Source organism: Mytilus californianus, unplaced genomic scaffold (assembly GCF_021869535.1).
Source record: "Mytilus californianus isolate M0D057914Y unplaced genomic scaffold, xbMytCali1.0.p SCAF_4, whole genome shotgun sequence".
In the NCBI taxonomy this organism is placed as follows: domain Eukaryota; kingdom Metazoa; phylum Mollusca; class Bivalvia; order Mytilida; family Mytilidae; genus Mytilus; species Mytilus californianus.
Genome location: NW_026262690.1, coordinates 35,462,283 through 35,485,268, shown reverse-complemented (window position 1 = coordinate 35,485,268; position 22,986 = coordinate 35,462,283). Strand labels below are relative to the sequence as shown.

The 22,986-nt window shown below is 33.1% G+C and overlaps 1 protein-coding gene across 3 annotated transcripts in view; it reads left to right on the top strand.

Annotated features, from left to right (window-relative positions):
* The window catches only part of LOC127698230 (uncharacterized), a 72,963-nt gene extending 54,042 nt beyond the window's left edge, over positions 1 to 18,921 (top strand). For 2 of the 3 annotated variants that reach the window (XM_052201589.1, XM_052201586.1), the window contains one exon: positions 17,797 to 18,921. In XM_052201589.1, the coding sequence (XP_052057549.1) occupies positions 17,797 to 18,589 (793 nt within the window). In that variant the 3' untranslated portion in view covers positions 18,590 to 18,921. Of the gene's footprint in view, positions 1 to 6,574; positions 13,041 to 17,796 lie in introns of those variants that run through there. The other variant, XM_052201587.1, reaches the window with a different exon arrangement.
* Positions 18,922 to 22,986: the final 4,065 nt, after the last annotated feature.

The window sequence follows — 22,986 nt, the reverse complement described above, 5'->3', positions numbered from 1 at the left end:
GTTTAACCATTCTTTCCCTGTAGTATATTGCAATTTAAACCATTTTACACCGAAGTGTTTTCAAGCTAAACAATTCTTACACTGAAGTGTTTTGCAAATTAAACAACTTTTACACTGTAGTGTATGCAAGTCCAACCATTCTTACACTATATATTTTTCTGATTTCTACAGTTTGTTCTAATATTGTGCTCTTTCACCACTGTCCCAGGTTAGGGAGGGTTGAATGCTTAAAAGCATGTTTAACCCAGCCACATTCTATGTGTGCCTACCCCAAGTCAGGAACCTTAAATTCAGTGGTTGTTGTTGGTTGCTGTCTGTCATATTTGTTTTTCATTTGTTGTTTTGTAATAAATCAGGCTGTTGGTTTCTCTATTTGAATTGTTTCACATTTTTTCATGTCAGGACCTTTCATAGCTGACCATTTCTTTTTGGTTTTGCTCATTATTGATGGTGGTATGGTTGAACAATTCTTATACTGTTATTAACTACTTAACCAAAGAATTGTAAGTTAAACCATTCTTACACTGTAGTGTTTTGCTGATTTAAATAGTTGCAAGTTGAGTCATTCTTACACTGTGTTTTATTGTTTATCCAAGGAATTACAAGTTTACCATTCTTTGCACTGTACTGCTTATCCAAGGAATTGCAACGTCAACCATTCTTTTTATGTCCTATTTGGTCATAATGGTCCTCAAGTATTTATACGTCCTTGGCTTTTAACTTTTTGAGTTTGAGCGTTTGTTGTGAAAATGAATCCAGAAAATGGCTTATGATGCAACAATTTTAAAAGTGTTATTTTTATTTTACACTGTTCTTATCCAAAGAATTGCAAGTTAACCCATTCTTACACTGTATTTTACTACTAATAGAAGGAATTCAATGTTAAAACATTCTCACACTGTATTTTACTACTTATGCAAGGGATTGCAACTTAAACATTCTGACACTGCACTGCATAGGTTCAGGTTAAACCATTGTAACTCTATCCATACTGGTTAATTAAGGAATTACAAGTTAAACTATTCTTACTCTGTACTTCAATACTTTACTTCTTATCCAAGGGAATTACAATTTAAACCATTTTGGTCTCACCTGTGACGAAAGTCGCGGAGATCAAGACATAGGGGTTGCTTTTCCTGCAATTGCTGCGGCGACGGTGTCAACAATTGTTAAGTTTTCTGATTAAGTTAGTTTGATAGGAACTACTTGTGATAGATCATTGATATTTAATATTAAGTTGCATAACAATCAGTACATATCAATTTGACGACTATTTTGAGGCCCTGGGTCATGGTCCAGTGACTTTGCATTAATTAGCAAGTTTCAATGTTTAGTTTTCTGCTTAAGTTATTTTGATAGGAACTACTTGTGATAGATCATTTATATTCAATATAAAGTTGCATTACCATTGGTACATGTATATCAGTTTGACCACTATTTTTAGGCCCTGTCCCATAGGTCAGGGTCCAGTGACTTTAAATTAATTAGCAAATTTCAATGTTAAGTTTTCTACTTAAGTTAGTTTGATAGGATCTACTTGTGATAGATCAATTATATTTTGTATGAAGTCACATTACTATCTGTACATATCAGTTTGACGACTATTTTGAGGCCCTGCCCCCTAGGTCATGGTCCAGTAACTTTGAATTAATTAGCAAGTTTCAAGTTTCAATGTTAAGTTATTTTGATAGGATCTACTTGTGATAGATCAATGATATTTTGGATGAAGTTGCATTACTATCAGTTCATATCAGTTTGACAACTATTTCGAGGCCCTGCCCTCTAGGTCATGGTCCTGTGACTGAATTAATTAACCATGTTGCTGTCCATCAGATTGTATTTTTCTGAATTGTATGCCGACAGGCCAGATATATCTCTGTTTCAACAGTTTATTATGCTGTAGACTAACTTCACTACTTATTTGAGGAATTGCAAGGTAAGCAATTCTTACACTGTTCCTTATTGCTTATCCAAAGAATTGTAGGCAAATCCATTCTTACACCTATCCTTATTGCTTATCAGAGGAATTGCAGGGAAAGCCATTCTTACACTTCCTTTAATAAAACTTATCTAAGGAATTGCAGGCAAATCCATTCTTACACCTATCCTTATTGCTTATCCTAGGAAATGCAGGGATACCATTCTTACTCTGTGCCTTATTGCTTATCCAAGGAATTACAGGCAAATCCATTATTACAATGTTCCCTTTTGCTTACCAAAGGAATTGCAGGCAAAGCCATTCTTACACTGTTCTTTATTGCTTATTCAAGGAATTGCAGACAAATCCATTCTTACACAAAATCTTATTGCTTATCCAAGGAATTGCAGGCAAATTCATTCTTTCACTGTTCTTTATTGCTTATCAAAGGAATTGCAGGCAAAGCGAAACTTACTCTGTTCCTTATTTCTTACCCAAAGAATTGCAGGGAAACCATTCTTACTCTGTTCCTTATTGCTTATCCAAGGAATAGCAGGCAAATCAATTCTTACACCTATCCTTATTGCTTACCCAAGGAATTGCAGACAAAGCCATACTTCCACTGTTCCTTATTGCTTATTCAAGGAATTGCAGGGAAGCCATTCTTACACTTTTCCTTATTGCTTATCCTAGGAATTGCAGTGAAACCATACTTACTCTGTTCCTTATTGCTTATCCAAGGAATTGCAGGCAAATCAATTCTTACACCTATCCTTATTGCATATCCAAGGAATTGCAGGGAAAGCCATTCTTACTCTATTCTTTATCGCTTATCAAAGGAATTGCAGGCAAATCCATTGTTACACTGTTCCTTTTTGCTTACCTAAGGAATTGCAGGCATAGCCAAACTTCCACTGTTCTTTATTGCTTATCCAATGAATTGCAGGCAAATCCATGCTTACTCTGTTCCAAATGCTTATCAAAGGAAATCCAGGGAAAGCCATTCTTACTCTGTTCCAAATTGTTATCTAAGGAATTCCAGGTAAAGCCATTCTTACTCTGTTCCTTATTGTTTATCCAAGGAATTGCAGTGCAGGCAAAGCCATTCTTACACTGTTCCTTATTGTTTATCCAAGGAATTGCAGGCAAAGCCATACTTCCACTGTTCCTTATTGCTTATCCAAGGAGTTGCATGCAAATCAATTATTACACTGTTCCTTTTTGCATACCCAAGTTATTGCAGGGAAAGCCATACTCCCATTGTTCCTTATTGCTTATCCAAGGAATTGCAGGCAAATCTATTATTACATTGTTCCTTTTCACTTACCCAAGGAATTGCGAGCAAAGCCATTCTTACACTGTTCCTTATTGCTTATTCTTGGAATTGCATGCAAAGCCATTCTTACTCTGCTCCTTATTGTTTATCCAAGGAATTGCAGGGAAAGCCATTCTTTCACTGTTCCTTATTGCTTATCCAAGGAATTGCAGGCAAATCCATTCTTACACAGAATTTTATTCTTACTCTGTTCCAAATGCTTATCAAAGGAATTCCAGGGAAAGCCATTCTTACTCTGTTCCTAATGGTTATCTAAGGAATTCCAGGTAAATCCATTCTTACACTGTTCCTTATTGCTTATTCAAGGAATTGCAGGCAAAGCCATTCTTACTCTGTTCCATATTGCTTATCTAAGGAATTGCAGGGAAAGCCATTCTTACACTGTTCCTTATTGCTTATTCAAGGAATTGCAGGCAAAGCCATTCTTACTCTGTTCCATATTGCTTATCCAAGGAATTGCAAGCAAAGCCATTCTTACAATGTTTCTTATTACTTATTTTTGGAATTGCATGCAAAGCCATTCTTACTCTGCTCCTTATTGTTTATCCAAGGAATTGCAGACAAAGCCATTCTTACACAGTTCCTTATTGCTTATCCAAGGAATTGCAGACAAAGCCATTCTTTCACTGTTCCTTATTGCTTATCCAAGGAATTGCAGGCAAATCCATTCTTACACAGAATCTTATTGCTTTTTCAAGGAATTGCAGGCAAAGTCATTCTTACACTATTCCTTATTGCTTATCCAAGGAATTACAGGCAAATTCATTCGTTCACAGTTCCTTGTTGCATATCAAAGGAATTGCATGCAAAGCCATTCTTACTCTGTTCCTTATTGCTTATCCAAGGAATTGCAGACAAAGCCATTCTTACACAGTTCCTTATTTCTTATCCAAGGAATTGCAGACAAAGCCATTCTTACACTGTTCTTTATTGCTTATCCAAGGAATTGCAAGGAAAGTCATTTTTTCACTGTTCCTTATTGCTTATCCATTTGTCATTGCTATTATAATGCATCTATAACCATTTCAAATGATAACTATCTCTAAAAGCCTGCTTTTAATTTAAAAAAATGAGTAGAAAAGCTCAAATGTTATAAAATGAATGCAAAAAATTATTTTTTTGGGGGAAATTAAATGAAAGTGCATGAACCTTCTCCCAAAATACTCTCAACCAAACCTGAATAAAGGAAAAGTTGTTTGCCTTGAATTTATTCTGTAAGGTTATAAAAAAATCTTTTTCCTCACATTTGATTTGGCATCACTTTTCATGTAACAATCTGGATAATCCTTAATTATGACGGTTTTAGAACTGGTGGTGGTTTCTGAGAACAGAGAATTTCCAAATTCAGAAGTTGATTTTAGTATGGTTAATGAAAACTTTTAGCAGGAAATAAATCTACCACTGTGATTACTATGGTGATTAGGAATATGAAAGGAATGAAAAGTGAAAAGATTTGTTGTTGTACTTATGATTTCCAAGATTAGAAGCACTGAAGTTTTTGATTTTGAACTTTTCATTTTTAAATCCAATTTTGAAGTGGTTTCTATTAAAGACATTTCTGTTTGTATTTAGCATTCAGAAATTACATAACTCTTAATGTTTTTGAAATTAATAGGTAAAAAATGGACCAATACCTGAAATGTTTTTTTCTTCAAATATTTGATATCAGCTATGAATGCATTTTTCTATTTATATAATTATCATTAGATATACATATAGTATGTATTACCATAGGCATTTAATCACTACAATAATAGCCACTTTCATTACATATGCTTTATTTGTCACTTATACTTCATTTTATATAGTGATAATAAAATTCACTGCTTGGATGATATCATACATTAACATGTAGATTCTAGAACAATGTAATTATCTAAATGCATGACCTTAACCCATTATATATGAAACCTCTTTCATGGAAACAGTTTTAAATCTACATGAGGGATGTTAAATCATTATAACAAGAAATCTTACAAGAAAATTGTAGACATTGTTTACCTTTGTAATATTGTGAACAGGAAATTAAGGTAACATTTGACAGGTGTTTCTTTGGTTTTAGTCAGTTCACATTATGTATAAAACTAATATGTGGGCTGTAAAATTGTTGATATAAATGATAGTTTTGTCCTTGTTACCCCACTGTTTATTGTTGATGGAAAGGGGGTGCTAAAAGAGGAGGAGATGTAGGGTAAATGTTAATGATACAGCAACTTAACAACACAAGTTAATCAAATAGCTAGAGGCACCATTACAGTCTTCATGTGCAAAGTGTTCCTATGCAGTTTTTTCAAGATCAGTATGAAATTGACATTGGTAGAATCCTTAATAATTTATACCTCTAGATATTGAGCTAATTTTTATATTAGTTAAAAATATTAAATATCACTTTGTAAATTATATGTGTCATAAGCGCTTTTCTGGATTTACTTTCATCAGGAACGCTCAAAGCCAAATATTTGAAAGCCAAGGATGATAAGTACTGAAACAAGTGAAGATCTTTATGACTAAAAGGGACCTAAAAATAATAGCCAAATCCATCTAAGGTCAACTGAGGGAGTTGGAACCTTAGTTTCTGAGTTATTTTTAATTGTAAAAAAGAGACAATTTAGAAATGTTTGTTATAAATCATGTTAGTGCTGAAGCACTGATTGTATAATGATGAGTTACAGATTAACTTATGGGATTCCTTTTGGATGTCATCAAAACTGTTCACAGAACTACAGCCCTTAAATTTTTGCAGCAAGCAGGGGAATTTTGTGTTGTCTTGACATATTTATTTTGATCAGCAGTTTCAATAAATCTAAATAAAATAAAAATTAATCGTGTAAAAAATATTGACAGTCATTTGAATAAATTAGTCAGGTAACTTGGGCATTCTATTTTTTTTAAACAATCAGGGTTTGACAGTAATTTGTGAAGTTTTAATGAGCAACATTTCCCTATAGTCAGAAAATGATAGAATGAGGAGAATAAAAAGCTATTTATATTTTGTGTAGTGGAAAGTAAAATAACAAAAATACCAAACTCCAAGGAAAATCCAAAACAGAAAGTCATTATCAAGTGCCAAAATCAAAAGCTCAAATTCATCACATCAAACTAATGGAAAACAACTGTCATATTCCTGACTTGGTACAGACATTTCCTTATTTAGAAAATGGGGGATTAAACCGGGTTTTAAGCTCCACTCAGATTACTGAATTTCAGAGGAAAATTTCTTGATTCTTAAATATTGTTGTATTTAAAAAAAAAAAACCTGATAAAAACGTTAAAAAGTTTTAGCATATCTATTGCATTCGGAATTCATAATTCTGTTTCAGGTCAAATATATCCAGATGGATTTCTTCACATTCAAAATGGTCAAGATGCTTTTCTAGTCAATGTTGGAAAAAATGGCCAAGATGCTTTTCTAGTCAATCAAGCATGTCATCGCATCATATAGAGAAAGAAAATCCCAGAATTGATCTACCAGACATCATCCAAGAACAACAGAGCCCTAGCTCATCATCACCGCTTACATACAGTTATTCAGATGGCTCTCCAACGATTCAATTAGATATTGCCACAGAATTTTGTGTAGAGGTTTTCAAAGAAATAGAACAAAGCAGAATTCAAAATACCCATTCAAACAAGGATTCCAACAATTATTGTGAATTCATTAAAAATGATGCTCCTTCCATAGACATTGAAAAGCAGGTGAACAAAAGTAAAAACAGGGAAATAATTGCATGTGTAAATGTGATTAATGGGGAACGTCAGTTGGGGGATAATTCTATGTCAAACAGGGAATCTTTGAACCATCATGAAGAGAATAAAGATATGACAAAAATTGATAGAGGAACTTTTAGGAATGAAGATTTAAAGGAGAAGTTAGAACATTTAGCTGTATCATCAGATGATATTGTATTATGTGATACCCCTCAGAGTTTGACTGTTGACAGTGGTTATGCTTCCAGACAAGTATCCAAAGATAACTGTTCCTGTTAGTACATATATATGCAGTCATTTAGTTCAAATTCAGAATAAAACCAAATGGTTTAATATTTCTTTTTAGGTTACTGCATCAACTATGCATATACATGCTTTTTGAAACATTTATGTTGTCTTTTTCTCTGACTTTTGAATTGTCAATAGTTGTAAGATGCTTTAAAAGGAAAAATCCATCTAGTTATGTTCTTTTTGTATTTAAAACTTTAATTTCAATTCATTTCATTATAACCGTTTGTTGAAAATGTCGGTTAACACCTGAATTCTAAGTACATGTGTACTGACAATTGGAAAAGTTTTAAGACCTAGATATATAAAGGTTAAATGTGTTTTGTGTTCACTCAAAGACCAACACATTGGAATCTGTTATCATCAAGGTTTCTCAGCCAAATCTTCACTCCATCTTGTTTCGTTTTATTTATAAAGACCAAAGTATAAATTAATTTGAAAAACATTACAAGATAATGAAATCACTGTGCTTTTAGGATATGTTGTATGTATAAAAACAAGACAGACCTTATTTGATGTAAACACATATTCTTTGGATTATATTATGGTGATATAAACACATTTTTCTAATTTTATTGTGATAAGAATCACATAGCAAATATGTTCATGTAATTTTTATATTGTCTGCTTCTCATACAAAAAAGAGTTTATCCAAAATGTTTCTTTCTGAATACTATTATTTACTTTACATTTTCACTGCTAGCTTTTATTTTAACTTACCCAATTGATTGTGTGCAGTTACAGGCATGCAGTTGTTACTGTACAGTGTATCTCTGTGGTGTACTGTAAATTGCTACTAGATCTGAGTAACTTTTGATGCCATTTAATATTCAATATATGAGTGTAAAACAAATCACCATAATTTTTTTATTATAAAAAATTTAAAACTGGATGTATCAATTTATTTTTATAGGAATTGACCAATGGTTTACAAACTGTAGTGCTTTGTATATTGTTTAGTTGTACAAATTTATTGTTGTATATTTTATTTTTTAAATTTATGCTATCGAGTGCAATTATCATTATTATTATTATTGTTTTATGTTGTATTCTGTATTTTAGTTTCAATTTTTATTGCAAGTTTGTTTTTTGTTTTTTTGTTTTGTTTTGTTTTGTTTTTTTTACTGTGAACAACTTTTATATATTTCCAACAAATTTGACAATTTCTAATCTGTTGATGAAACATCTTCCTAAGATCACAATTTTAATGAAAACTCAGTAATATTTTTTGTCTGCCTATTTTTTGACATGCAGTGATATATAGACAGGTTATCTCATACCATTTCTAGAAGACAGGAGTTGGTTCTTTACTCCTTTCATTTAGAAGATTTCACATAGGTGTTATACTCCTTTGATATTAGGTAATTTTTTCTTGACCTATGGTCTAATATTTTAATAGATAACTGTGAAAATTTTTGCCCACTTAATTTAGACTGAATGCCCTTTTGTCCCTTGACATTGTATATCATAAAATTTGAAAGGCATTTGACACCAATGATGCAACTAAAAAATTGTCAAACCACACTGTCTTTAATAAAAAATTGTCAAACCACACTGTCTTTAATAAAAAATTGTCAAACCACACTGTCTTTAATAAAACATTGTCAAACCACACTGTCTTTAATAAAACATTGTCAAACCACACTGTCTTTAATAAAATATTGTCCAACCACACTGTCTTTAATAATCAAACCACACTGTCTTTAATAAAAAGTTGTCAAACCACACTGTCTTTAATAAAAAGTTGTCAAACCACACTGTCTTTAATAAAAAATTGTCAAACCACACTGTCTTTAATAAAAAAATTGTCAAACCACACTGTCTTTAATAAAAAATTGTCAAACCACACTGTCTTTAATAAAACATTTTCAAACCACACTGTCTTTAATAAAACATTGTCAAACCACACTGTCTTTAATAAAATATTGTCAAACCACACTGTCTTTAATAATCAAACCACACTGTCTTTAATAAAAAGTTGTCAAACCACACTGTCTTTAATAAAAAGTTGTCAAACCACACTGTCTTTAATAAGAAATTGTCAAACCACACTGTCTTTAATAAAAAATTGTCAAACCACACTGTCTTTAATAAAAAGTAAATAGTTTGAATCAAGGGACAGTAACAGCAAGAAATAAACATAACTATCACAGGTCAGAGGGAGTTTAAAAACCCAAGAACATGTTAAATTTAAGCCCATAGTTAATGTGTGTGTCCTAGAGCAAGTTCTGGGCTATCATTATCTTATCGTACTGTAAATTTCACCAAATTTTGCATGCATTTTTTAATATGATTGTTGATCATAGCACTAAAATACCAAAGTAATTTAAGTGATTTCAGGAAAGATCCCTACAAACAATGCTTTTAGAATTATAAACTGGGTGTTCTGATTAATATTGTTCCAATTCCATCCCTTAATTTTAGTTAAGTCTCCCAAACGAAGTTTGGAAAGACTTATTGTTTTTGCTCAGTTCTTATTATTATTATTATTATTCTTCTTCTTCTTCTTCTTCCGCCACTTTTAAATTTGAACTTGTCCGCACCTGTTCTCCAAAACCGCTTGTCAGATTAACTTAGGGTTTCACAATATGTTAGACTAACATGTCTAGTGGTGCAATCAGGGTTTTGTTTGTGCAATGGGGTTTATAAAGGAGTACTTTGAGGGGCAAAAAGAAAAGAGGGTTTTACTAAAGAACCCTATGGGATTTTATTTTTTAAAATTTTCAAATGATTATAAATTGAAAAACCGTTTGTGATAGACACAATCTTTTTAATTGAAAATGTTCTAATTGATAAAGCCCATTAAATGAAATACAGGGTTAGTCCCCAGGGGTCACCCCCACCCCCTGCCATTTAAGAAAGTTCTAATACCTTGTAAGTGGTCAAGATCCCCACCCCTAAACCATATATATTTTGGTTTGTTATGCTAAGATGGTTTGAATGATATACAGGATTAGTCCCCAGGGGTCATCCCGACCCCCCTGCCATTTGAGAAAGTTCTAATATCTTGTAAATGGTCGAGATCCCCACCCCTACACTATATGTATTCTGGTTTGTCATGATAAAGCACATCAAATGTAATACAGGGTTAGTCCCCAGGGGTCACCCCCACCCCCTGCCATTTAAGAAGGTTCTAATATCTTCTAAGTGGTCAAGATCCCCACCCCTAAACCATATATATTCTGGTTTGTCATGCTAAGATGGTTTGAATGATATACAGGGTTAGTCCCCAGGGGTCATCCCGACCCCCTGCCATTTGAGAAAGTTCTAATATCTTGTAAATGGTCGAATTCCCAACCCCTAAACCATATATATTCTGGTTTGCCATGATAAAGCACATCAAATGAAATACAGGGTTAGTCCCCAGGGGTCACCCCCACCCCCTGCCATTTAAGAAAGTTCTAATATCTTCTAAGTGGTCAAGATCCCCACCCCTAAACCATATATATTCTGGTTTGTCATGCTAAGATGGTTTGAATGATATACAGGGTTAGTCCCTAGGGGTCATCCCTACCCCCTGCCATTTGAGAAAGTTCTAATATCTTGTAAATGGTTGAAATCCCCACCCCTAAACCATATATATATTCCTATTTGTCATGTCTCGAACATTTGAATGACGTATACGGTCAGTCCCCAGGGGTTCCCCCCACCCCCAATGTTCTAATATCTTGTAAATGGTTGAGATCCCCACCCATAAACCATATATATTCCTGTTCGTCATGTAATGAACATTTGAATGACGTATAGGGCCAGTCCCTAGGGGTTCCTCCCCACCCCCAAAGTTCTAGTATCTTGTAAATGGTTGAGATCCCCACCCCTAAACCATATATATTCTGGTTTTTCATGCCAAGATGATTTGAATGATATACAAGGTTAGTCCCCAGGCATCACTAATGCATATAACTTTACTGGACCAAACCAATTTTCACTGGACGTTGCCCAATGTCAGGCGACCTTGGGAATTACGAATTATGGGAGTTTCGTTTGGGAGACTTCGTAACAGCATCCTGTTACAATCATTTCTTGTTGTAATAAAATTTGTGAATATTGTTGAATTTACAAATTTTTTTTTTTATTTAATATTATTCAATAAAATTAAGCTGTTTGTTTGTTTCTTCTTAAACCTTATATTTTGTATATAGGGTAGGAAGGGATGTTTTCTTCTGAATATCACTTTTTTATTTGATTGGGTAAGGGGCTGTTTTAAAATTTACCTTACAGTTTGTATACTGCCTTTGCTCATTCTTGAAGACAATGTTGTGATTTATGGATGTACATTTTTTTCTTTTTTGGATATATGTCATATTTACAATCAGTTACATTACATGCAGTACCTTATTATTTAGTTTCCATGTGAAATGTTGATGAATGTTCTACCTAACTAAATCACAGTATACATGTATAGCGGGTAAAATTATTGACTTGGGTAATACTTTCTTCATCTATGTTTATATGTGTTCTTTTTATGTATAATGTTATGACATTGTCATTGATGATTGATTTGTGGGTTATGGCCCAAATCATTTAGGAATTAGGGGCAAAAAACTAGGATTTTTTGTTTTCAGGACAATTACTTTGGTATAAGTTTGTGGATCTCTATGAAATTGTACGAAAAGGTTCCATACAAAAAAAGGAAGGTTGGGATTGATTGTGGGGGTTATGGCCCTAATCTAACCATGTATTTAGTTTTTGGATTTTGAGTCCGGTTTTCAAGTTGGTCCACTGGTCCAAAATTTAATTTTGTTTGATTTTGACAAAAAAAATAATTCAAGGGGTTCTTTGATATGCTGAATCTAAACATGTATTTAGATTTAAGATTTTTGATTTTAAGATTTTTGATTTTTAGATTTTTGATTTTTGATTTTTGATTTTGGGCCCAGTTTTCAAGTTGGTCCAAATCAGGGTCCAAAATTAAACTTTGTTTGATTTCAACTAAAATTGAATATATGGGGTTCTTTGATATGCTGAATGTATTTAGATTTTGGATATTGGACCATAATAGGTAAATGTCTAATTTCAAATTTTTAAGTTTCTTAGACCACATTCATTCTGTGTCAGGAACCTATGCTATGTCAAATAGTTAATCACAATCCAAATTCAGAGCTGTATTAAACAATTAATAGAAATAATACGATTCATAGTTCAGAATAGATCTAGCTTCAAATTCAAATTTTAGAGAAGAAATTATGCATAAATATAGTTTGAAATTTGAGTTGAATATTGGCTTTCAGAAGTATAAAAATAAAATTGTTGGTATATGAAGTAATTATTTCCTGATCACTTCTAACTGCAGTTCTCCATGGCTTCAAAACAGCTTGTTTCAAATCATAACTTTATAGTTGTCAAATTCATTATGTGGTCAAATGACCATTAGGAAAAGGCAGTAAGTGTAAGTGTATAACCAGATAATTTGTGTAGGAGAGAAATAAGATCTTATCATGACTTACAAATATCTTATGTAATGTAAAGCCTCTTTTTATGAAATCGTGGTGGTTTGTCTCTCTACCTTTAGGTTGGACTACTCATTTACATGCCAAGCATTTATTTTTGAAATTATGTGTGATGCAGAACTTTACTGTAATACAGAATGTATTTGAAAATGCAAAATATTAAATGAATTAATTTTTTGTCATGAATGGTAGAATAGAAGGCTATTTTAAATAGTTCAGAAGTTTTATTTACCTATTTATTTATTTTTTATTTTTAAATTGCAGCAATTTACTGTTGTTTTTATTTTATTCTGATATTAACAGTTGTTACTATATTCACAATAAAAACGAACGTTAGTTACTTGGTGTTGTTTCTTTTCCTACTTGCAGTCAATTAAATTTTGCAGAAAGGATAAACAAAAGGCTTTTTTTTTCTTTCCAAGACTATGGTTTCATTATTATCAGTTGTTACATTTTGCTTTTCAATCTATAAGATAAATACTGGTATAGAATTTTAACTTTACAATGTTTCTAAATGTAAATGTAATTCATTTGTACCTTGCTTAGAAACTTTTTAGAATTCAAGGCTTTGATGAGTACTTCTCTCCTTTCCAAGCAATGTACAATAAGATTTAAGCTTTGGGAAAATGTATGATTGTCAGCTTCATACTACAACTCTTATAACTGTTCCAAACGAAATATTTGGGGTAAAAATCAACAATAATGAATTTGAAGGAGACAACATAAAAATTCTGTTAACCTGCAAATTTATATTACACCAAAGAACTCTATGGAAACCAGGTATCAATTTCACAAACAAGGCTTAATATGCTCTTATATGGTCAGTGACTGTTTGAACAAAAGTTGTATGGTCAATGCATTTAGAATGTGCAAATAGCATAGTTGCAGTAAAAGAAAAGTATTTATTTACAAATTCATCATGATCTTCAGAAAAATGAATATTGGTTTAGTGCAGTCATTAGGCATATAGGTATTATATAATGGAGAAAAATGAATATTGGTTTAGTGCAGTCATTAGGCATATAAGTATTATATAATGGAGAAAAATGAATATTGGTTTAGTGCAGTCATTAGGCATATAGGTATTATATAATGGAGAAAAATGAATATTGGTTTAGTGCAGTCATTAGGCATATAGGTATTATATAATGGAGAAAAATGAATATTGGTTTAGTGCAGTCATTAGACATATAGGTATTATATAATGGAGAAAAATATACAGATGGAATTTCTTAGCTTTTTCTTAACATAACTAGTTTTAGAGTCAGTTTTAAAGTTTGTTTCGAAATATCCAATTATTTTCTTATTCTATGCTGACTATGTCGTAAAAAATGCTCTCTGTTAGGATCATGATTAAACATAAATATTTGTGATAAAATGAACAACATGTCTTTCTTGGAAAAAAATGTTTACTGTTAGGATCTACATTTTGTCTTTTTACTTTATGAGTACATGTACTGTGAATTTCATGGATTTCATGGATAGGGAGAAACTAGAATTTAAAGTTAACATTATCAATATTCCATGAAAATGAGGTCAAGGTCAGATGGACACTGTTGAAGGCTGTACGGTGACCTTTAGTTGTTAATTTCTATGTCATTTGGTCTCTTGTGGAGAGTTGTCTCATTGGCCATCATACCACATCTTCTTATTTTTATATTTACCTTTTAAACTTAACCCTGACAAATGAACCATGAACATGAAGTTGTGGTCCCATTAACCCCAGGAGACAGACATGTAGTCAGAGATTGCTTTGACGTCTGATGGCCGTCAGATGTCAGAGAAGCATCACATATGTACACCTGAAAATTATTCCATACACCAAATATAGAAGACCTATTGCTTGAAGTACCTGAGAAAAATTTTTAGGAGGACTTTGGAACTTTGCAACAATGATATTTAAAAAGTAGGGAGATACCGAGGGGAATTAAAAAACCACAAGTTGAAAAGAGACAGAAAACTACAAAGTCCAAAAGAAAAAAGTGAACAGTCCACAAAACACTACACAGAAAAGTAAAAATTGAGTAACAGGAACCTTACCAAATCCTATTCCACCAATCACACATGTCAGGTTACTGATATTAAAGTCCTGGAAGTTATAATCAGTCATGCCATACCATATAAACCATGAAATGCAGGTCAGGTTCTATTTTCTCTTTTCCTTGAATTATCACTCTCAAGTCATGTCCTTGGAATTGAATCCAAAGAGTAAAACCTTTTTCAGATCATTCTTGTACTTGTAAAGATAAGCTTGTTGTCGAGCCTGCGACTTTTGTCGCAGAAAGCTCGACATAGGGATAGTGATCCGGCGGCGGCGTTAGCTAACTTCTTAAAAGCTTTATATTTTAGAAGGTGGAAGATCTGGATGCTTCATACTTTGTATATGGATGCCTCATGTTATGAAGTTTCTGTCAGTCACATGTCCAATGTCCTTGACCTCATTTTCATAGTTCAGTGACTACTTGAAAAAAAAGTTAAGATTTTTTGTAATGTTAAATTCTCTCTTATTATAAGTAATAGGATAACTATATTTGGTATGTACGTACCTTGCAAGGTCCTCATGCAAGTCAGACAGTTTTCACTTGACCTCAACCTCATTTCATGGATCAGTGAACAAGGTTAAGTTTTGGTGGTCAGGTCCATATCTCAGATACTATAAGCAATAGGTCTAGTATATTCGGTGTATGGAAGGACTGTAAGGTGTACATGTCCAGCTGGCAGGTGTCATCTGACCTTGACCTCATTTTCATGTTTCAGTGGTTATAGTTAAGTTTTTGTGCTTTGGTCTGTTTTTCTGATACTGTATGCAATAGGTCTACTATATTTGGTGTATGGAATGATTGTAAGGTGTACATGTCTAGCTGGCAGGTGTCATCTGACCTTGACCTCATTTTCATGGTTCAGTGGTCAAAGTTAAGTTTTTGAGTTTTGGTCTTTTTTTCTAATACTATATGCAATAGTTCAACTATATTTGGTGTATGGAAATATTTTATGATCTATATGTCAGTCACGCAGGTTTTATTTGACCTTGACCTCATTTTCAAGGTTCATTGCTCAGTGTTAAGTGTTTGTGTTTTGGTCTGTTTTACTTAAACTATAAGCAATAGGTCAACTATATTTGTTGTATGGAAGAATTGTTAGCTGTACGTGCCTGCCTAGCATGGTTCATCTGACCTTGACCTCACGTTCATGGTTCATTGGTCAATGTTTAGTTTACTTGGTTAATGTTAAGTTTATGTGACAGTTGTAATAAAGCTTTATATTTAGGACTATCAACATACTATCAATGATTAGTAAAGAAGGCGAGACATTTCAGCGTGTGCACTCTTGTTTTTTATAAGTTTTCAACATTACTACATAACCAAGAAACACTGGTGATTTCAGTGAACATTCCAGTATTATTTCTGTCCATACGTCCCGAAATTGGTTTCCGTTCTCTAACTTTAGCTTGCCTCAACCAAATGTTATGAAACTTGTACACAACGCTTATTACCACAAAACTCAGATCAAGGTTGAATTTGGGTGGGGGTAACTTTTACATTTCTCTAGTTATGTCCCTTTATAACGTTATATGCAAGCGGGGGCATCATCTGAGTTCCATGGACAGTTATGTCCCTTAATAATGTTATATGCAAGTGGGGTAATCGTCTGTGTTCCATGGACACATTCTCCATTTATTTTATATAAATTCAGAAAAAAATGGTATCTGGGTGATAACTCTAGCTTGCTTTAGTAGCCCAGGCTTTACTTCATACTCTGGAACTACAAAACAGGCTTTTATCAAGTTTGCTGTTGTGTCACTGTGCTGTTTGTCCTTGATTCTTGCTCATGAGATATAAGGAAACAACGTCCAAATTAAATATTTATTATGATATACAAGTCCAATTTTAATGTTTTTGTCATGTCTGTGATGAATGACATGTATAGGGATTTATTTTTCTGGCATCAACATTGTCATCAGCACATAACACATCTTGTTAAAGATTTTTTTTATTAGTTTCCATAACAGAATAAGTAATTTATTTATGATAGACCATTGGTATTTGGTATACAATAGCATCAGAATCCATGAATATCAGTTGCATACAATATTTGAGCCCCCATGTCATGCTCCAGTGACTTCAATTATTAAATAAGTTTACTGGTTTTAAAAATCAGTTATGAAGAATTTATAGGGTCAAAGATCACTTGAAATGCAATCAAACTCTATCACTGGCTTGATACTATATTTTCAAGGCCTCATTACTGCCTTTGAGAGCACAAACAACATAGTGCAGTGAGGTAAACATTCATTATAGATCCTTAATTTATTAAGGATACATACTCAGATATTCAAGTTATAAAATGATGATGTTAAGTTATGGGGTTATTTGGTTTTTTGCTTGTGATAGAATGGTCTACGTTTACAGTCTCTGGTGGAAAGTTGTCTCATTGGCAATCATACCACATCATTTTTATACTATCAAGAAAACTTTTGTTAATAAAAATTAATACAAAAGTTTTGCATGGTGTATGCATTTATACGTTCTAAAAACAGGTTCAACTATAATTATTGACTTTAGGAAGATAACTCCAATTCAAAATATTGCCACAATTTTAAGTTTAGAATGAAAGCAATCTTTATCCTGTAGTGTTCCAATTAACACTATGATTTTAAAATACTATTGATTTGTGGTATGATGTTGCATTAGCATCCATATACATGTACAACAGAATTGTCAAGAATATGAGGCTTAGCTTAAATACCTTATGCTTTACTGACTTTGACATTTTTATATTGTTCCATCTTTATTGTTTTCTGATGATGAGTGTTTATAAGAAAGTATTTAATATATACCATTCAAATTTGGATAATTGTTGGATTATCATCCATGCAGGTTAGTTTCAATGAGAATGTTAGGCTTTGCTTGAATTGGAAAAAAGCAAGTTGAAGCAAAATTCACAGCATTACCAATTATATGGATTGTTCATAATATAATAAAAAATTTGAAACAAGAGGTGTTGATAAAAATCCTAATGTTAGAAAAAAGATCCTACATAAGACTTAGTTTCAGTGTTATATTACTTATAATACTATTTACGTCTTTCTTTTTCAGCCCAGAACGACGAGCAGATTATGTTCTTACTGACTATCACAGGGTGAACTACTTACACAACAAAATGGAAAAGGGGGAGAAATACAAACGCAGAAAGAAGTCCAGACAAGATAAGGAGGCTGAGAGGTCCAGTAATAATAACATAGAAGACCATAGTAACCATACCATGTCACTTCCAGCAATATCTACCATCCATGGGACCTCAGGGGCATCGGCAAGAGCAGGCTATGATGAACTATCAAAATGTTATACCAGACAATCAAATGAGTTAGAATCTAGTTATTTATCAGACAGTGAATCAAACAAACCTTTGTCAGCAGACAGAGAGTTTAGATTTTCTACATCTTCTTGTATTGATAATGAGCATGAATCAAATAGTACTACATCTTCACAGAGAGATGATAGAATTTATACTCCTACTATTTTAGATGGAGAACTTGAATCAAAATGTGGTTTGGCCAGTAGAGGTTCTAAGAAGGAAAGTCCTTATGCAATATCGAGTATTCTTCCTAATGTTCCTGCAAGTCATATAGATGACCATCCTCCTCCAGCACCGCACGGAATGTATGCTAATCACCAGTTTGAAAAACTCAAAGGATTTCAGAATAGATGTTTTGTGGATGAGGAGCACAAAAACAAGCCTTTACCACCTAATCCATTTCCAGATTTACGATCGCATACAACACTGCAGAGTTCTTTGTATGACAATGCTGGAGAAAATAGTTTATATAAGAAGAACAAAAAACCTGTTCCAAAAAAGAGGCAGCTTAAAAATCAAGAAAATATTTTTTGAATGTTTGATAAAACTAGTTGATAATACTATCTTATATCCTTTGTTTATTTTTCAAGTTTTATGCTTAATGACACAAATTTAATTTCTAGTTCTTGGATTTTTTGAAGGGTAAAAAAAAAAAATGAAGAAAACATGAATTTAAGCCTTTTCCTTGAAACCCATGTAGGTAGGTACGCTATGATAAAGTATTTATATTTTAAAAAGAATTTTCTCATGTTTAATATTTAAATATTGTAATGTTTTTGTCTCTCCTGTAATAAATGTTTGTGATGAGTCTGAAGTGTGCTATTCTGTTGGCAGTGAGTCAGGTACAAGCATTACATTTCAGAAGGTACTTGCATTTGACATGCAATAGTTTGTACATACCTGTCTCATGTTCTGAAGTTTCTGTCTTACATCGATCTATTGTCTTTGTTTACATTTTCAGTTTAATTTCTTTAGTTAATCTGCATTAGGTTTTCATTGAGTTATATTCTCATAAAGTTTAATACATTGTACCAAGACCAGCTATTTTTAAATGCTTTGATCGGGACCCATGTCTGACACATGACTGTGAACCTTGACCTCATTTTCACTTTTGATTTAATCCCAAATATTTTTGTTTAGATCAGTTTCTTATTTACTATAATCATTTGGTCTATAGATTCATAAATGTGTAAATGGCCATCTAAAAGGTGTAATCTGACATTAACCTGAAAGTTTAATGATTCACATAAAGTTTTTGTAATTATTTCAGTTTCTTTTAGTATCAGGTCAACTATTTTTGGTCTGTTTTTGTTGCTAGGTACATATAACTGTCATACTCAATGATTCAAGTTTTGTTACTGTATGACTAGCTCATTTTCTGTCAAAAACTGTTTTAATGTGGATTTAATATGTTTGGTTTGATATATGATGTTACTTTGACATCTTTAATTTTACCTCAAAAACTTACCTGTCTGATATTTAACTAAACAGATGAAACATTTCTCCTTAACTGAGATTTATCTTATTTTTGCCAAAATTATTATTTTTGATAAATACAGAAAGAATATATGTAGCCCGTATTATTTTGAAAAAGAAATCACAGAATTATTATGTCTCAACATATGAAGCATATAGAACCCCACCTCAACCACTACCACATACAAACACATTTTAAGGTACAAGTCTTTCTAATGATATGATATAATTCTGAAACTGGACAGAATAATGACGGCACTTAGTGTTGTAGATGTAGCTGGCAACTTTATACTTCCATATTGCCTTAAAGCATAAGTAGTTTTATTATAGGGTTAATTAATTGAAAGATCTTTTCTATTTGTCCAGTAAACACTGTTTTTTTATTCTATTGATTTTTTTCTCAAAATTAAGACAATCATTTGTTCTGTTCATTATCTTGCTTTCAATTGTGTAAATTACGTCACAACGAATACATAATATTTTGTATAAAGTTTATATTTTGTAAATTATTTTATTTATTGTTATACATTTGTCGGATGAAGTAAAATCTATTATTGTTGTATTTTATGAAATAAATGAAATAAAAAAATTGATTCACATTTTATACTAATGTAAAAGCTGGTCAGCTTTTAAAGAAAGTAGTGAAATCATTTCATACAGCCTAAATTACGATAGTGTAGAAGTACCTTCATCACAAATCATGTGCACTCCAGAAAGCAATCAGACACATGTGAATTAAAAACTTGTTATAATTCATTTTCTGGTATTGCCTGCTTATCAATCAAGAGAACTCCAGAACAATGTGAGACAAATGCCAAATTGACACTTAAACCTTGGAAATCATCTCCTGATATGGCTTACCATCGATCATCTTAAGGTATTCTTACCTCATATATTTGAAGTCCAGTAGCAAAAAAAAAGGGCAAACTGGTAGTAAAGTGGTTAAAGTGGTTAATGGGATACATGTATTAGCAAATTTTACTGGAGATTAAATTCACAAGTTTTAAGGTGGTTCCCAAAGTTAAAGTCATGAAAGATGAAATTATGCAATTAGCGGTGACACAAAGCCACACAGCTTTCTTGCCTATGCAAATGCATGCGGAAAAAGTATGCCGTTATTTGTTTCTTGCAATTATGACCAATCATTATTGAAGCAGAGAGCATTCCTACCATACACCATAAAGCTATGCAAATCCTCGAGACTTCTTGAATACTTTTTGTGTCAAGAATGTTACCAGTTGTTTATTTAAACTGGGCTTTATGTCCCACTAGGTTTTATGTACTTCCAGAAAAAGAATCTATTGAGACTGCTTTAAAGTTCAGAAATTCTAATGCAATTTATTGCTGATCTTTTGAGGTAAACCATTTGCAACTGTTTTTTAGCTCACCTGGCCCACAGGGCCAAGTGAGCTTTTCTCATCACTTGGCGTCCGTCGTCGGTTTTAACTTTTTACGAAATTCTTCTAGAGAACCACTGAATGGAATGATACCAAACATGGCATGAATGTTCCTTATGAGGTGCTGACCAAGTGTTGTTACTTTGTAGTCGATCCATCATCCAAGATGGCCGCCAGCGGGGGACTTTGTTTAACATAGGACCATATGGACAATACATACAAATGTCTTCTTTTAGAGAACCACTGAATGGAATGAAACCAAACATGGCATGAATGTTCCTTATGAGGTGCTGACCAAGTGTTGTTGCTTTGAAGCCGATCCATCATCCAAGATGGCCGCCAGCCGGGGACTTCGTTTAACATAGGACCCTATGGACAATACAAACAAATGTCTTCTTTTAGAGAACCACTGAATGGAATGAAACCAAACATGGCATGAATGTTCCTTACGAGGTGCTGACCAAGTGTTGTTACTTTGAAGCCGATCCATCATCCAAGATGGCCGCCAGCGGGGGACTTCGTTTAACATGAACCATATGGACAATACATACAAATGTCTTCTTTTAGAGAACCACTAAATGGAATGAAATAAAACATGGCATGAATGTTCCTTATGAGGTGCTGACCAAGTGTTGTTACTCTGTAGCAAATCCATCATCCAAGATGGCCACCAGAGAGGGACTTAGTTTAACATAGGAGCCTATGGGAAATACATACAAATGTCTTCTTTAAGAGAACCACTGGATGGAATGAAATAAAACATGACATGAATATTTCTTATGAGGTGCTGACCAAGTGTTGTTACTTTGTAGCCAATCAATCAACCAAGATGGCTGCCAACAGGGGACTTAGTTTAACATAGGACCCTATGGGAAATATATACAAATGTCTTCTTCTAGAAAACCGCTTAATGGATTGAAACCAAACATGGTATGAATGTTTCTTTTGAGGTGCTGACCAAGTGTTGTTACTTTGTAGCTGATTAGTCATCCAAGATGGCTGCCAGCAGGGGGATTTAGTTTAACATAAGATCCTATGGGAAATACATACAAATGTTTTCTTCTAGAGAACCACTGAATAGAATGAAACCAAACATGGCATGAATGTTCCTAATGAGGTGCTGACCAAGTGTTTTTACTTTGTAGCCAAACCATCATCCAAGATGGCAACAAGCAGGGGACTTAGTTTAACATAAGACCCTATAGGAAATACATACAAATGCTTCTTCTAGAGGAGCACTGAATGAAATGAAACCAAACATGGGATAAATGTTCCTTATGGGGTGCTGATGAAGACCTTAAAACATGTATCTTTATAGATTGAGATATACTGTTAACTGCAAAAATATCAAGAAAAGAAGATCTACACATAAGTCAACATGAGCAAAATTGACATCTTGTTGGAGTTATTGTCCTTTTAAAGTCATTTTCTACAATTTCAATGAATTTTTTGGTAATTTCTGTAAACTTTACAAAAGTCTTCTGCTTTTGATTAAATTACAGGGCCAATATTAAACCAAATTTGGGATCAATCATTATTAGGGTATCTGTTATGATTTTAATCTATTTTTACAGGATTTCCAAAACCAAAGTAGAATCAGGTGAGCGACACAGGCTCTTGAGAGCCTCTAGTTGCAGTTTGTTCTTATGTTGTGCTGTAACACCAATGTCCCAGGTTAGAGGGAGGGTTGAGCTTTAAAAATCATGTTTAACCCTGCCACTTTCTTTATCTGCCTATCCCAAGTCAGGAGCCTGTAGTTCAGTGGTTGTCGTTGGTTCATGTCCGTCAAATTTTTTTTCTTCGCAAATTGAGTTTTTATAAATTAGGTTGTTAGTTTTCTTGTTTGAATTGTATCACATTTTTCATGTTGGGGAGGCCTTTTATAGCTGACTATATGGTATGGCTTTTTTCTCATTATTGAAGTCTGTACAATGACCTATAATAGCTTACATCCACATCTTTTGAACTCAGGTGGATAGTTGTCTCATTAGCAATCATGCCACATCTCCTTTTCTCATAATTATTGTCTCGCCTGCAATGAAAGTCGCGGAAAGGTAG